The following is an 18,013-nucleotide window of genomic DNA, read 5'->3' on the forward strand; positions in this document are numbered from 1 at the left end:
AAACGGGTAATCAGAGTCGCGCAGCGAAAGTGTGATGTGGAGTAGGGTTATGAGTACTGCTCGCGGGAAATAAGGAATTAATATGTCGGAAGCTTACATAGAGGATATGTATTGATTTGTATATTGGATTTTGAATCCCGTGGATGTAAGGATGTTGTGTCGAAGAATTATAACTCTTTTGAATAATTGCCGAGATGATGAATATGTTATTACGATTGTACGTAGTTAACGAGTATGTATTCAGCGAAATTAAAATGAAGAGTTGATGTTACTTGATGCTATAATAATTTGGTGTTGTTGTTAAGGGTTATTGTAGATTTCCAGATATAATGAGGAATTATACTCTATGAAGGGAGAAATTGATTTAATTCTTATAAAAGAGCGAAACTCAATTTGAGTTGTTTTGTAAGAAATGGCGTATTGAGGCTGATGAGCGTGATTATAATTGCTTGTGTATACTCGTTCTGATGGTTAGAATGTTTTGATAGATGTAGTAATTCAAGAATTTGTTTTTGAGTACGAGTAAGTATTGCTAAGTGGTAAATTGGTACCATGAATGATGAAGAATGATTCTTGAACGAATTAGTAAAGGGAGAGTCGGAATCGGGTAAAACTCAGAAATCTATTTGGTATAGGTGATTGTGATGAGTAGTCAGAGTAGTGCGGAAAAAGCGGAATGTAACGTGTTGGATAATTACTGGTGTGACTTAAGAGGAGTCAGATAATTGGAATTCAATGGTATAAGAATACGAGTATTGAGTTCTTGAAGGAAGTGGTTGATGAAAAATGTAAGTATTACATTATCACTTAGATGGAAAGGTGTGTCTAAGGTTGGTATGTTTGGTAGATGGAATGCATTACTGCAGTGTTGATCAGTGTGATCATACTATAAATTGTGTAATTGCATTACTCGTTTGTTGAGCGTATTGTATAGGTTGTACCTCAATGTTCTGTTGTCGTTAACCTTTTGGAGGTAAAGCGAGTGGTATACTTTTGGATAGTCAAATGCGACGCAAGAACTGGGATTTGAATGTATGAAACATGTTTCCTGTTGGTTATGTTAATTGGGATTGACTGATGGTACTGTTAATTGGGAGCTGGAGAGTCAAGTGAAGGACTCTTATACGAGCTGGTTACTTGAGGTATGTTTTCGAGGACGAAAACTCTTTTAGTGGGGGAGAGTTGTAACACCCCATATTTTTTAATTTTAATTTAATCGGAAATTAAATTATTATTTGGAATTATTCGGTATTTTGTGGAATTATTTGGAAAGAATTACGAGATGGGCTATTGGGCCAAGTGTGATGTTAAGGAATGAGGGGGTGCTATGTTAGTAAAGGTCTTATTCCAATTAAAGTTTATTTTATAAAATAATAAGAATTGGGAATAAGGGAAAGGAACGTGAAAAGCAGAGCAGAAGAGTTGGAACACGAAGAGCGTGAAAGAGGAGCAATGGAGGGAGAGACCAATCAAGAACTCTTGGCTAAGGTAAGGGGGGACTCTCTGGTTATCATCTATTATCGTGTTCTTAGATAATAATATTGATTAGGGATGTTGTTGAGTCAATTGGGTCATATGTTAGGTTTAGGGAGGTTATGAATTGATGAAAATTGCATGAATTATTGATAGATTATGTGTTGTTTTGATGTGTGATGATGAATAGTGATGCAATTGATGATTAACTGCCTGCATATGATGTTTGGAGTCAGTTTTGGACTCAGATTGAGTTAGATCGCAGGATCTGACGCAGACCCGATAGTCTGCGAAATCGCCAGTTCGCGCCGCGTCCCCGTATTGGCGCCGCGAAGGCGTACTTTTCCTCGCATCGCGCCGCGTGCATAGGTTGGCGCCGCGAACGTGTTTTTGTGGTTCAGGTCGCGCCGCGAACTTTGGTTGCGCCGCGTGCTGTTGACGTTTTGTGATATTTTCAGGAAAGTTCAAAGAGGCATAACTTTCTAACCGTTGGTTCATTTGATGCGCCGTTTTGGGCTAAATGAACCTTATTAAACGATCTAAGTGATGATGATTTGATTGGTTTAGAATGATGATAAATATATGTTGCTATTCTTGATGATGATGATGATTGTAGCAAATATGTGCTTATTTATATATGATTATTGATACATGTTTGTATTGGTGATGAGATTATGATATTCATTGGGTGATGTTGGTTCATAACATGTCGTAAATGAATACATGTTTTGTGATTATGTTGTTGAGTTGATTTATCAAATTATTACATGGTGTGTAATGATGATAGATGTAACGATGTATGACGATGGTGATGATTGATGATTGTGAATATTAATATGCTTTTAATATTAATATGTTGGTTATGGTGGCAATTAACATTACTACGATGTGTATGTTATTGTGATAATGTGGTGTATGTATGTGAATGATTGAATGATGCTTAAACATGTACATACTTGTTGTGACCTTATTGGTAAGAGGTGTTAAGCGATGTTAAGCATCGGAATGATGATGATGTATGAAGATGTAAGTATGTGTCATGTGTGCATTATTCATAAATCATTTGCATTGGAAGGCTAATTCCCATTGTGCGGAGATTAGCGGGAAGTCATCGTGTGCCCATGTGGGGTGTGAGCGATGAAGCAGTAGTCGTGTGCCCATGTGGGGTGTGAGCGACTAGAGGGCAGTATCAAAGAGAGAAGTCCTGTGAATATGATTCACGAATTTTGGTACCACATGCATAGTGTCAGTTCATACATATGCATACTTTTATAACATGATTGGATGTATTCCAGTGTTATAAATATTGATGATGTGTTGTTGGGTGTTTTGTTGGATTAATGTTGAGTATGATTGTCTGCTTGAAAGATGTGTTCTGTTGATGTTTGTGTAAATGATAGATGTTCCTGATAATCTGAATATGATGAATTGGGTGAATAATATAACTATGATGTGTTGTTATTTAAGATGCAATAATATTTGTTAACTGTGATGAGACTCACCCTTACTTTGATGATTTCAGATTGGCGGGTAGCGGCTTTTGGCTCGGTGAGGATTAGCTCATGAGTCAGTTTGTTTAGTATAGCGTCGGTGTCATGCTCTGATATTGTAACACTGGGGGAACGTTAGATTAGAGTTTTATGATGATACTCTATCATGTTGTTGTATTAGATTATGTGGGATATGGCATAGATGATGTTATGCTTATCCGTATGATGAATTTTCCGCTGTGTAAACATGAGATGTTTGTGTATTATGACAGATTGTTCCTTAGTGAAAGCATGACAATGAATTTGTGATAATTTGTTTTAAATTGAATTGTGGCACCCTTGTTTTCATGTTTTACTCTGAAAATTATTTTATTAATTTCCGTGGGGTTTAGAAGGGTGTTACACAAGCATGGAAATAAGCATTATTTCCATCCCCTAACCTGATCCAATCAATTTTAGTTCTTTGTTGTAGCATTTTTTCCTCTATCTCATTCCAGTATAGCAATTCTTCAGTCTTGGTCTTTACCAAAGCAATAATGTTAGGATCCATTTTATGACACCTAAGTTCTTCATAAGCCTGGTCCAACAGTTCCCTTGCCTTAGTCTTTTTATTCTGAATATCATTTGTTTGTTTCTGCAGCTTCAACAAATCAGGTTTCAGTCTCTCAAACTTGAACCATAGTTTCTGCATAGGAGGGCCTCTAGCAGGCTGGTTCCAGTTTCTTTCCACACACTCAAGATAGCTTATAGCTTCAACCCAACAATTGTTAAATCTAAATTGTTTCTTACCACCAGGAGCTGTAGGCATTTGCAGATACAACATTGCATGATCTGAGACATGAGGGGGAAGGATCGTGAGGGTAGCTTGATTATAGGTGTGGAACCATTCAGCATTAGCCAACAATCTATCAATACGAGAGTAGATGGGGTTATTGGCTTGCTTATTTGTCCAGGTGTAAAATTCACCCTTGCTATCCATTTCTCCTAGCCCTGTATTCTCCACCATAATATTTAGATCCTCATATTCTGTTTCAGTAACTGTGTTCCCACCAATCCTATCCTGGCTTGACATCACATTATTGAAATCACCAACAGTACACCAGGGTCCAGTTTGATTCTTATCGATATCCTCCAAATCCTTCCAAAGTTTCTTTCTATGTATCAGCTTATTATGTGCATATATGGCAGTCATCCAGTAATTAAAACTACCATCAATAGCATACACACTACAATGAATAAACTGGCTCGAGCTACTTACATGTCTCACACTGACTTTATTTGGATTCCACTCAACCCACAATCTTCCATTACCATGATGGCAATAGTTGTCAATGTAGTTACCTTTGAATCCTAGCTTATTCCTTATCATAGAAGCTTTACTTTCCTTGACTCTAGTTTCAATAAGAACAATAATATCAGGCTGTAGCTTTAGGAGATGGGAGCTAATCTCCCTAAGCTTATCAGCTTTGTTCAGCCCCTTAATGTTCCAAGCAGCTAACATGGTCCTCGATCAAAGGGAATTTGTGAGCCATTCAAAGCTCCCAAAGCCCCAAAACCATTAATACATTGTACACTATCAGCATGATCAGTTTGCAAGATGCCCTTACCTCTATCTCTAGCTGCTTTACTCACAGGTGTCTAGAGTCCTTCTTCTTCCTCTTGCTTCTTGAGATTCACATTTTCCTCTGGCCTTGCACTAGTCTCTGGCTGTGTAATCTCTAGTCTCTTGTGCCCTTGTATTTCAGCTTCATCCTTTTTCTTCTTTGGCTGCCATATCTTCTGTTGAACAATAGTCTCACATTGGTGTCCAATCTTCTGGCATCTCTCACAAAATTTAGGTCTCCATTCATACTCAATAGCCTGCTTTCTCTTTCTACCTTCATTATCAGTGATGGTAATTTCATCAAGCAGCTTCTGTGTGATATCAATTTCGACCAGAATTCTCGCATATGACACTCTCAAATTATGAGTGGTACATTCATCTGTAACTAGTGGTATGCCAATGGCGCTACCTAGCTTATTCAAACTTGTGGCTCCCCATAGATGTAGTGGTAATTGTGGGAGTTTGATCCAAATAGGTAGAGTGCGAAGCAGGTCCTTCTTGAGATTGAAATTAGGCCTCCATTCTCGCAACAGCATTGGAATGTTGCGAATGGTGTAAGGACCTTGCATAAGCACAACATCCATATCATCGTGTGTCTTGAACCGAAGGATAAAGTATCCAACATCATGATAGAAAAGATCTGGTAATTGGATGAAATTCCATGCCTTCATCATGAAACTCTTCAGGGCGTACATACCCAGATCTTCCCCTAGCATATACCGAATCAAAGCATTCTCCCAAAACCGGACTTCCGATTCAACATCAGATTTCTCGATGACGATATCCACTTCCCCATTCACAATGGTTGGTGGAACATACGTCATGGTTCTCCCCTTCGCCGGATTCCGATTCCCGCTAATGACATCAACCCACAGTTTTCTAGGTTCGTCATTCTCCTTCTTCTCCGATTTCGAATTATCACTATCAATTGCTTTCTTTGAGATTTCTTGATTAACCACTATCGCATCTGGTTCTTTTGCAGATTCAGTTGCAGGTTCCTCTGTTTCCTTCTCCGGTAGTGCCGCCGGTGTTGGAGGGGTAGTAGTCACCGGAGACACCATAATTTCTTGAAATAGAAGGATAAAAAAAATTAAAAAAGTATATTTAAACATAATTTCTTGCTAATATTATTGACTCAAGGTAATACTTTTAAACAATAATATATTTTATATTTTGATAATTTGAATAAAATTAAGAAAATTATATAAATAAAAAATATTTGTACTACACTACCATATTAAATACATATATATACTTTTTCCGTCTTTTTTGGGTAGTATATTAGATTGAACTCTAGACTCATCAGAGACAGCTTCATGATTCGACATGGTTAGATGCATGTTGTAGTCGAATTATGTTCAAACATGTAGGTGTTGAAGGTGTGCATGTTGTAGTCTAAGTATGTGTCTAGCTTAGGGGTGGGAATAGGCCAGACCGACTAACAGGGACCTACAGCTCAGCCTACATAGGCCTTGGCCAGGTCAGGCTTTTTATATAAATAAAAAAGGCCTAAGCTTTTTTATAAGTCTATTTAGCTAAAAAGGTTATACCACAGGCCATATAAAAAGCCTTTTAAGTATATGAGACCGACCTATTTAAATAAATATGAATAGTTTTATTACTATTATATTGTATTTTGTACTTTGAATTAAAATATAAAAATAAATCTTAGTTATCTTGAAGAAATTATGAAAATAAGATGAAAAAAATCTTATGAACAATGTCATAAGTTTCTTCCATAAGTTCTCTCAAACAAATAGTATCACAAATTTTATGCTACTAAATAAACTCAAATAAGTCAATGCAAACAAACATTTAATCTCGCTGATCTTTAAATTTGTTAGTCTATATAAAGTTGAGTTGAATGACTTATTTACAATTGTTCAAATGAAATAGGCTTTTAAGTAGGATAATAGGCCAATCAGGCCTTCAAAAGGGTCAAGCTCAGGCCAAAAAAAACAAGCCTACCATAGGCTACAGGCCAGACATAGGCTTCGAAATTTTTAACAGGCTTGGCAAAGCCTAACTCGGCCCAGCCTATTACCACCCCTATTTGCAATTGTATAAGTTAGCGTGTTACTTAAGTTAGCTTAGGGTTTAAGTTAGCTTGTAGTCTATAAATAAGCTGCTCTCAAGTCTTTTTGCTACTTTGACTTTTTCTATTTAAATTTTTTATCAAAAGATTAGACATGAGTCATCTTCATAGTTGAGATAAATCTCTTATCACCATAGTAATGATTGAAATGTTGTTGATTCTTTTCCACTTAGGGGGTTAGTAGGCATACTTTTTGATCTTATATCTAAGTTAGAGCTCTTCCCTCATGATGATGCAACGATTCATCTTCTCATACTTGTGGGTTGATTAGTCGAGTATTTTCCTTAAGATGACAACTTGTCTCTTCTTTAAAAATCAACCACAACAAACCCTTTTGTTATTTTTACCACGAACTATGAAGTCTTGATCATTCATTGGTGCGTAGGAATAAGACTTTATGTCTTTTCAAACAATAAAAAAATCATAAAAAAAAAAAATTTCTTTTCTCATTTCCCAATCCTTTTACAAACAAATCATTTTAGCCAAAAAGAATACAGATATAAACAAGAGGTTCCTATAGAGTAATATAGATACATAGGATGCTAATATCTTCCCTTTGTATAACCAACCCCCGTACCTTTAATCTCTTATTTGTTTTGCTTTTATTGTTTTGCATGTTTACTTAGGGTTTTGATCTTTTCCCTTTCCTTAAAAATAATAAAGTTCGGTGGTGACTTCTTATTTTATAAGTCAGGTTAATCAATAAACTGATCTTCTATTTTTCAGTGCGACAAATAACAACTAAAATAAATGATATTCGGCCATAATAATAATAAACATAAAATATAACAAAATAAGGTGATACAAAGCAACATAACACAACTTTATTTTTCAAAAAATCCTTATAGAATTCAAACTTTTTTGCAATTTGGTGTTATTTTTCTTTGATTCTTCAAACGATATCCATGTAGGGGGCTACACCATCATTCTTGAATAGTATTTATAAAAATAATTTTTATATAATATATTTTTAAGATTTATGTGATTTTGTATATTTTAAAATATTTGATAAGAAATATTTAATATTAAATGTTTGAATTATTCCATTAATTAATAAAAAATGAATTTTAAAATAAATTCTATAATTTTTTTTATAAAAACCATTGTTTAAAATATAAATAAAATATTGTTTTTTTTCAATATATAACAAATGGATTCTATAAAAAAAATTAATATCTTAATAAAATTGAAATTATTTCTTCTATTATATAAAACTATCTCCTTTGCATTCTTTTTTAAAGAATTCATAAATAAGTTACATATAAAGTATTTAAAACCGATAATTTAGAACAAATATTTAGGCTCTGTTTGACAAACCATATTTTGAGTTTATAGCTTATAACCTTGTATGATACTAAAAGACCTATTTGATAACAGTATTTTTATCATGAGCTTATAGCTTATTTTACTAGTTTATAACTTATTTTTCAGACGCTATTTTAAATAGTATTTTAACTTATAACTTATTATTTTTTCTTTCATTAATACTCTTATAAATTTTAATTATTTTAAATATATATTTAATTATTAATTAAAAAATATCTTTTTATGTCATTTTATATTTATCAGCTAGTTAAACCACTAAGGCTCTGTTTGGCAAGCTATATTTTGAGCTTATAGCTTCTAAGCTTGTATGATAATAAAAGACCTGTTTGGTATCAGTCTTTTCATCACGAGTTTATAGTTTATTTTACTAGCTTATAACTTATTTTTCAGATGCTATTTTAAAAAACATTTTAGTTTATAGCTTATTATTTTTTCCATTAATACCCTTATAAATTTTAATTATTTTAAATGTGCATTTAATTATTAATTAATAAATGTCTTTTTATGTCTTTTTACATTTATCAGCTAGTTAAACCGCTAATTTTACTAAACACTTTAATTAGCTTATCAGCTATCACTAATTAGTCATCGACTATAAGCTATCAACCATAAGCTATAAGCTAGCTTATCACCTATAAATTAACTATGACATTTATATAAGGTCCCAGCTTGAAAAATTAAAACACCTAGTTAAAATCGTGTATAAGTTAACTATTAAAATAATTAACTATTAATTTTGTCAAGAATCGTGTATAAATTAAATATGACATTTATATAAGGTCCCAGCTTGAAAAAGGCTAACATTGAAAAGGTCTCCACCTGAAAATGATACTGATATGTTGAGGGACCCGCTAGAAGTAAACCTAAGATGGGGAGGGAACGTACAGCCAATTAATAATCAAATATAATTGTTCATATCATATATATTTTTTCTAAGCATAATGTGGTTTTGGTTTTTGCGATATTCTAGTGATTTGTATTGAAATTTGAAATATTTTTTACATATAAAAAAAAACAATATTTCAATCCATCCATCAATATTCTTAGGCATATGACGCAATTACATTAACGTCTGTTTTCGAAGATACACATCAAGAGCACTTTATTTTTTATCAAAGTTTCATTTTTTCCGGTGTTACATCTACGAAAATAGTTTAAAATGGTAAACGTTGAAAAAATGTAAATTAATTCAGTTCAGAGAATCTTCCGAAGATAAAGCTCCGGAACGTCTTAAAAATAAAATATTTCGTAGATGTACCTGCGGAACATTCTCTTATATTTTAAATCAACTATGTTTCACTCCAAAACTCTAATTTTTTTGTTAATGACAAAATAATACAACAAAAAAAGTACGTAAACTAGTGTAATGTCAACTTAATGTTATATAATACATCATATACATCATCCAATGGGTGATATGTCATATACATTATCAAAATAAAGTACATTAATGTAATAAAAATACAGACATCAAAATAATCAGCACGATCACTACTGTGTGTGTCGGACAACATCTGCATCCTCTCTTCTGCCTCTCGCACCTCTTCTGCGTCCATCACCTCCTCTACCGGCTCCTTTGCCTTTACCATCTACTACCCAACATGTCTTGGCACGATGTCTACGGTACACCAGTGCTGCCACCTCCATAATATCATCCAATATACGTCTCTGACCAGACTCCTTAGGGAAGAAACCACCCTCAATGCCTTCTCGCGCTATATCAACTATCTGACGACAGCCAGGAAGCACATCCTGAGTATGGTCCAATAAAGACTGCTGCTCCTGCAATATCTCCGGATGAGTTGGTCTGGGCAGTGATCCTGCTGCACTGGGGACCATGTAGAGGTCTGACATAGTGAAGAACCGAGTGATGTACCCATCGACGCAACTCTAGTATGATTCTGCTCTGGTCGCCCGAGCCTCGTCCAGAACCATGTGCTGCTGATAGTCAGCAAATATCTCATCTATCTATCTACCGACGGGTCAACTCGAGAGAAGCATAGATAGAAGGGCGGGGAGATATCATCTGACAGTAGCCAACTGCCGCATGACGCACTCCGGAAGATAGGGAATAATGATGGTCGAACTACATGCCAGCCATCCAGAGTATAGTGTAATGTCATCCCACGGGCGCGTCTCTCGGTGAGCAGCGTAATAATCGTAGCAGGTGTCCTCGGCAGCCATGCGATCCAAATATACTTTGTAAGACTCCACCGCTTGGTTCCCTCTGAAGGGGATGAAGGCTCGAACACGTGGCTAGGCCTCCGTGTAGCCATCCATTTCTCTCCACCAAATGATCATCAGGAAGTGCTGTAATATCCAACTTTGCAATGAAAATAAAAAACACATGGATCAAACATTATCACGAATATAGAATGAAAAGTAGTGAAAAAAGTAGAAGGATATAGGATTGTTACCACTAGTAGTGAACATGCCTGCGACAGTCCTGGTCTTCCACAAGAATTCCTCTCCCAACTGTTGTCTGTGTATCTCCACCTTACAGCCTGTCCTACCACAACTAACTTCTCATCATATCTTTGCGTCAAGAAGGAAAACCTTTTATGCGCACTGCAGGTCTTATCCACCTCCTCTAGCGCATCGAGTGGATCAGCCCCGAGCTCCTCAATCAGAAGCTCTCTCACTTCCTCCTTCGTCATCTTTCTGTGACGGAGGAGGGTACCTTTGATAGGTATATGCAGTAGGCATGAGATGTTGTCTAAGATAATTGTAATCTCAGAATGAGGAAGATGGAATGAGGACGTCTCTGAGTGCCATCTCTCCGCAAATGCCATGAGCATTCTGTTGTGGATAGTGGAGTACCTAATCGGACATAGGTCATCCAGATCAGATGCTGTGAGGACATCCTAGAACCACAGCTCCTCAGGCTGCTCTAGAGATAATATCTTCCACCCGTAGTTACAGAACTTTTGGGGCGCCCTATCTCTGAAATTTCCACTGTTAATAACAAGCAATGTTAGAAGTAATAAATTTCCAATGAGGACAACAAAATAATAAGTCTAAGTAATGTTACCTCTCTATCCTAGACATGTCCGACGGTATGATCAGTGTACCCTGTCAAGAGGGACAAATCGGAGGGACCCCCGGGTAACCCTCAGGCGCATCAGCATCTTCATGTAGTGGGTCAATACCATCAGGAGGTGGCACAGGAGAATCAACATTGGATGGAGTTGGCACAGGAGGAGCAACATCACTTGGAGGTGGCACAAACATGTCCCGACGACATCTGCGAGAGGAGGGCACCGAGGATATATCCTCACCATCATCCCGACGCCTCCTGGATGAAGAAGTAGAAGTGGAAGGTGCGTGTGAACTGAGTTGCGGAGTAGTCTGCGGGGCGTGGCCTCAACCAAGGCCTCTGCTGGAATAGAGGTGTCAACTACATCTAAGATTATCTAGCTCTGTGCACGCCGCACGAAGGCATGCTGGGCAACCCTCCCACGTATCACTCGGTCCGTTTCATCAGTCATAATATCTGCAAGGTACAACAAATAAATACGAATTAGATACAATTAAGTTATAAAAACAAATTTAACTACACATATGCAAATGTGGAAAGCTTCCGTAGATACAACTGCAGAATCATCTAGCGTTTATAAAAACCGGGTTTGTTCTGGAGCTGTATCTACGGAACATCCTTAATGTTTAATTGTTGTGCACCTACAGAATGTTCTGCAATTTCCAAAATGCAACAATAGCGTATGTACTATTCAAAACCTTGCAAATCAAAATTTTGAGCCCTTGATCGTCCATTTTACACAAAGAAACAATACCTACATTGTCTCTAAAATATGTTTTTAACACTATCTAATGATTTCTACACCTAAAAGTGTATTCTAACTCTATTACGGGAAATACTCGAAAATAACTCGAAAACTCGAAAACTTGCTGATTAAATCAAACTACCAACAAGTTAGAGTGTGCTGATCGTTGATGTTGATATTTCCTGTCGAACTCGAGAGAAAAATAATAACTTTGGTGGAAGGAATATTTTTTGAGGTTGAAAGAGTTTGAGAGAGTTTTGTGAAAATGAAAAGTTTTGTGAATGAGGGAGGAGAAGAAGAATCTAGAGCGATTTTAACGTCAAATATTTCCGTAGATACAAGACAGAAAAACTTCTGTAGGTGCATCTACGGAACAAACCAACGTAAATTAAAAAAAAGGTGTGTCCGAGGATACATCTACAGAAACAATGGGTATTTTTGTAAACGCACATGGTACCTAAGAATCCCAAGGGGTGGGATAAGAGATTCTCAAAAACAATTTAACATAATTTTTTTGGTAATATTATTGACTCGAGGTAATTAATACCTTTGAACAATAATATATTTTTATATTTTGATAATTTGAATAAAATTAAAAAAGTCATATAAATAAAAAAGGGTCATACTAACCAGTGTCTCCGGACACTGGTTAAGAATTCCAAATATAATTTTTTTTATATGTTTGATACATTGAATACACACAATATTTTTTAAAAAAGTTATTTTTTTCTATTTTGAATTCATTGAATACACATATTTATTAAAAAAAACTTATTTTTTTAATCTCTTAAAGAATGCACAATTTTCCTTTCCAATCTCTTAATGAGTGCCCTGGGGCTGGGGGTACTCATTAGCATTTTCCAATAAAAAAATATTTGTACTACATTACCATAATTAAATACATATATACTTTTTCCGTCTTTATTTTATTATAAGAGTTGATGAAATTAAGGATAAATAAATTATTTTTAATATTTAAATTTATAAATTTGAATATATTGAATAGAAAATTATTTTAAAGAAAGTTTTGTCACCAAATAAATAACTGGGCTGAGTCGCGTATTAGTCTTTCTTTAAAATAATTTGTAGTTCTGATTAAAATTGTGCAAACAAACTATAACCACATATTCTATTTTAGATAAAACAAACTTAATTACATTGTTCGGTTCCCTACTGTACTGTTAGAATATGAGAATCAAGTTGTTATTCAATTGTGCAAAGTTTCAGCCAAAACATTACAATATGGATCACATACTTATATAACAAGTAACTACCCTAAGTCTAACAACCTTTAAACTAACTTCATAACTAACTTTAGTTACTCAATTGGCTTAACTACCTCTAACACACTCCTCTAATATGAAATAACCACAAATGACAAATTACACTTAGACACACACTAGATTCGTACAAGCTATCAACAAGACTCAAATAACACAAACTCCAAGTCTTGCTCCGATGTAGTTGAAAGTCTTGAGCTTCACTAGTTTTGTTAGAACATCTACAATTTTCTCTCATGTGCTTCAATGTTTCATCTCAATTGTGTCATCCTTGGTCAAGTCTTTAAGAAAATGAAATCTCATATCTATATGCTCGCACCTTCCATGCATTACCAGATTCTTTGACAACTTGATTGTGGAAGTGTTAAAACATTTGATGGTTGTGCCTTGATTCTGAGTCTGACCAAGCTTATGCAAAATGCTTTGAAGCCACAGTGCCTGACAAGAACATGCTGCTGCTAAAACAAACTCAACTTCAGTGTTTTAATGAGTCACAATGGGTTGCTTCTTTGAAAATCATGATATAGAACATGGTCTAAGCTTGAACACATACCATGTAGTACTTTTCCTGTCATCACCATCTCAAGCATAATCTGAGTCTGACCATCCTTGCAATACTAGTTAATCATTCATTTTGTAATAAACTCCCAAGTTTTGCAGTTCCCTTTAATTATCTTAAGATTCTTTTTGTAGCTACCAAGTGTATTTCAGTTGGTGTCTCCATGTATCTAGCTAAAAAGCACACTAAATAGGCAAGGTCTGGTCTGGAAGCAAGAAAATACATCAAGCTTTCAACCATCTTCTTGTAGCTAGTGGCATCAACTTGCCTGCCATTTTCATCCTTAGTCAATCTACAACCTCGCACTATAGAGTTACAAGATTTATTGCACTGATCCATGCCAAACCTTGTGAGTATTTCATTAGCATATTTTTGCTGGCAGATGAAGATTCCTTCCCTTCCTTGCTTTACTTCCTCCACAAGAAAGTATCTCATCTTTCCCATATCTGTCATGGCAAACATCTTCCTCATTGACTCCTTAAATCCTTCAAACATTTGTTGATTTTTCTTGTATATATCAAATCATCTACCTACAAGCTAACAATCAATATTTTGTCTTCATCATGCTTCACAAACAATGTATAATCATGAGGGTATTTTTTCAAAATTCTCTTTATTGAAGTATGCTTAAATCAAGTTGGTATACTTGTCACTTCTTGCATGCTGCAAATGCTAATACAGTGCTGATAGTATCCAATCTTGCCACAGGAGCAAATAACTCATTATAATCTATGACATGATTTTGTGAGTACCCTTTAGCTACAAGCCTTGCTTTTTACTTCTCTAATTCACCCTTTTCATTATATTTTGTTTTGTATATCCATTTGACACCAACTTTCTTAGCACCTTATGGAAGATTGATTAGGCTCCAAGTATTATTCTTCACAATACTCTCAATCTCCAAATCCATGTGTTACCTCCACTTTTCCTCCTTAACTGCTTCATAATAATTGAGAGGACCGTTGCTACTCAAAACACTACTAGGTTGCGTAGATGCTCATATTCCACCACTTCTATGTTTGTAACATAGTCAATCAATTATGCATGGTTTTTCTCTTGCTTCATTGCCAGCTCTGTATGATCTTGCCCTTGAGAATTGCTTTCTTCTTTAGTTTAACTATCCACACTTGCACTTTCTACATTGGTTCCCCCATTTTGAGAGTCATCATCTTCTATATGCACCATACCATTGGTTATTTGAACTTCACCATTCTCCATGTTTACTTCTTCTTTATCAATATTACTGATTGATTAAGTCCTGTCTTCTTTGTCATGTTCGATCCATTACCACCTTTTGATTCTTCTAAAGCAACACCCTTTATTATTAGAATCTTTTTGTTCATAGGATCATAGAGCTTGTAGCCTTTTTATTCTTCACTAACCCCTAGGCGTACATACTTTGTACTTTTAACATTAAGTTTTTTCTGTGCACATCAAGAAGTGGACATAAGCTATGCACCCAAAGACCTTGAAGTAATGTATTAAGGGCTTTACACCACTCCATGCCTCTTCAAAATTCATGTTCTTCGTAGATAATGTTGGACTTCTATTGATCATATATACTGCCCATTTGGATGCTTCAGGCCAAAAAATTCTAGGAACATTTCTACTTGTCATCATACTTCTGATTACATTCATCAGAGTCATGCTTTTTTTCTTTATGATACTCCATGGGCTGTGGAGTATAGGCAGTTTTTAGTTGCCTCTTGATGCCATGGAAGTTACAAAAATCATTAAAGGCATTTGATGTAAACTCTCCTCCAGTATCTGTCCTAAGACATTTGATGTAAAGGCTTGAATCCTTTTCTACTATGGCTTTGAATTGTTTGAAAATACTAAAAACACCATCTTTCTCATGCAGAAAGTAAATCCATGTCTTTCTACTAAAATCATTTGTGAATGTGATGAAATACTTGCTTCTAACATTTGATGCAGGCCTGATGGGTCCATACACATCTGTGTGGATTAGCTAAAGCCTATCCCTTGCTTTCTATGTGGCTTGCTTTGGTATGGGTTCTCTATGTTGCTTTCTCGTCAAGAAATATCAACAAGTATCCTCCAAGTCCTTCAAGCTAGGCATTCCTTTTACCATTTCCTTCTTGATGAGTGTGTCAAGGTCTTTGAAGCTCAGATGCCCATATCTGCAATGCCACAAATGTGTGATATTTTCTGACCTAATTTTCATGCACATGGGAAGGAAAATAGGTGCAGACACAACAAACATCCTATTGGATGAGATTTTTATGCTTAATATCAATCCTTTATTAGCATCATGGACTTTGCAACCTCCATTTTCAAACACTATTATGAGATTCTTTTGCGTTAGTTGCCAAACACTTAGAAGATTATTCTTCAAGCCTAGAAAGTAATACACATCAGTGATCACTTGAGTGATGCCATTCATGTGAACCTTCAAATTACTCCTTCCCATCAGTTGCATTTTGGAGTCATCTCCCAATTTGACAGATTCACGAAACCTTTCATCAAAATTTAACATCCATTCCTTTGTTCCAACCATATGATTACTGCATCCTAAGTCAAGAAACCATGCTTGACTATTGCTTTTTGTGCTTTCCCTTTGAGCCATGAGTAACAACTCCTCACTTTCATCAAATTTAACAAAAGTTGGCACCATTCTCTTTCCAACTTGAACATTCATTTTGATAGTGCTCTAGCTTGTGGCACTTATAACAATGAATCTAATCTTTACTCTGTCTTCCTCTACCACGACGTTGAGAACCACCACGCCCTCTACCTCGATTGTTAACACCACCTCGGTTGTAACCTACAATCTTTAACACTTGTTCATCGTCATTCTCTTGATTGATCTTCATTCTTTGCTCATGCACAAAGGGTCTGCTCTGTAACTCATCAAAGGACAATTCTGAAACATCATTCAATTCTTCTATGGAGTATACCATATAATTGAATTTTGTGGTCATGAACCTTAACACCTTCTCAACAATGGTGGTTTTCTCCATTTTTTCACCTTGAGAAAACATCTTGTTTGCAATGGCTAAGGTTCCTTCAAAGTATTCATCAACAGTTTTGTTATCCTTCATGCAAATGACTTCATTTCTCGACGCAAAGTCTGCAATTGACTCCCAGATACTTTGACCGTGTCTCGATTCAGAATCGTTTCCAGAATTGTTTGATCAATTGCTTGAAAAATATAATTTTCGGTCTTGAGATCTTTAAGCTTGCTCTCGTCTGCAAGTTTTCTTTGTGCTGATGTTGCTTCTGGTGGTGCAATCGTGACTTCATTCTCTATCAAATCCCAATATTCTTTGGATCTGAGAAGATTCTCCATGAGAATGGCCTAATGATCATAAAATCCATCGAATTTTGGAATTGCCGGTGTCAAGAATTTGGATGAATCAACCATGGAAATGATTCAGATAAGAACGTGTATATGAGGAGGAGAAATAGAAACGAGAATAACAACTTTCTCAACACGAAAACTAAACTGCGTTTCTTGAAAAAAGAGTTCAACGGTGGATCATAAACCTTGCTCTAGATACCACTTGTTAGAATATGCGAATCAAGTTATTATTCAATTGTGCATAGTTTCACCAAAACATTATCAATTTCTTATATATCAAGCAACCACCTAAAGTCTAACACCTTCTAAACCAATATCATAACTAGCTTCTAGTTAGTTACTCAATTGGCTTAACTACTTCTAACATCCACTACAAGAACCGTTCAAGAATTACACCGTCAAACATAGTGTGTATACTATTTGTAATACTTTTATGAAAGATGTGGAATTTTTCTAAAACGACTATTTTCCATAGAAAACACTTCGAAACCTACGCTTCACCGTAGAAAAAACTTTTAAAGGAAACCCTTTTCGTTATAGAGAAAGGAGAAGAAACTCTAAAAACTGAAATAGCAAAATTAAGAGAAAACTCAATGTTTTCTAGATATTTCAAGTATTTAATTTACTTTTACTCTAAATTAATTTTACTCATTCATTCTAAACTTGCAAATTCACTCCTTCTCCATTGGGTTAAAAGTTCAATTGATCTATCCAGGCCGGCCCAATCAGACAGAAAGGCTGTTCTAATTTAAAAATTAGGCCCAAATTTAAAAAAAATACAATTATAATATATAAAAATGGCACATATAAAATATAATTATGTATTAATAAAACAAATTTAATTATAATTATTTGGGCTTTGATTAATCTCATTTTTTTATTATATTGAATTTTTGTTATAATATTTTTTTTATTTACTAAATTTTTTATATCAATTTATATATTTATTGATATTAATGTAAAAAAAAACTAAACTTTTCAAAAATTTAGGGCTTGTGTTGTAGTGTCTATTGCTCCTGCATAAAGCCGGGCCTGGATCCATCATATATATATATATATATATATATATATATATATATATAT

The 18,013-nt window shown here is 35.1% G+C and overlaps 2 protein-coding genes across 2 annotated transcripts; both read right to left on the reverse strand.

The window, feature by feature from the left end:
* Positions 1 to 3,351: 3,351 nt before the first annotated feature.
* LOC131659472 (uncharacterized) lies at positions 3,352 to 4,464 on the reverse strand. The gene has a single exon (XM_058928661.1). The coding sequence runs from the start codon at positions 4,462 to 4,464 to the stop codon at positions 3,352 to 3,354; it is 1,113 nt and encodes a 370-aa protein (XP_058784644.1).
* An 11,843-nt stretch (positions 4,465 to 16,307) lies between these two features.
* On the reverse strand, positions 16,308 to 16,670 carry LOC131659483 (uncharacterized). Its single transcript, XM_058928670.1, has one exon. The coding sequence runs from the start codon at positions 16,668 to 16,670 to the stop codon at positions 16,308 to 16,310; it is 363 nt and encodes a 120-aa protein (XP_058784653.1).
* Positions 16,671 to 18,013: the final 1,343 nt, after the last annotated feature.

The sequence above is a fragment of the Vicia villosa genome, linkage group LG1, assembly GCF_029867415.1.
Source record: "Vicia villosa cultivar HV-30 ecotype Madison, WI linkage group LG1, Vvil1.0, whole genome shotgun sequence".
Taxonomy (NCBI): domain Eukaryota; kingdom Viridiplantae; phylum Streptophyta; class Magnoliopsida; order Fabales; family Fabaceae; genus Vicia; species Vicia villosa.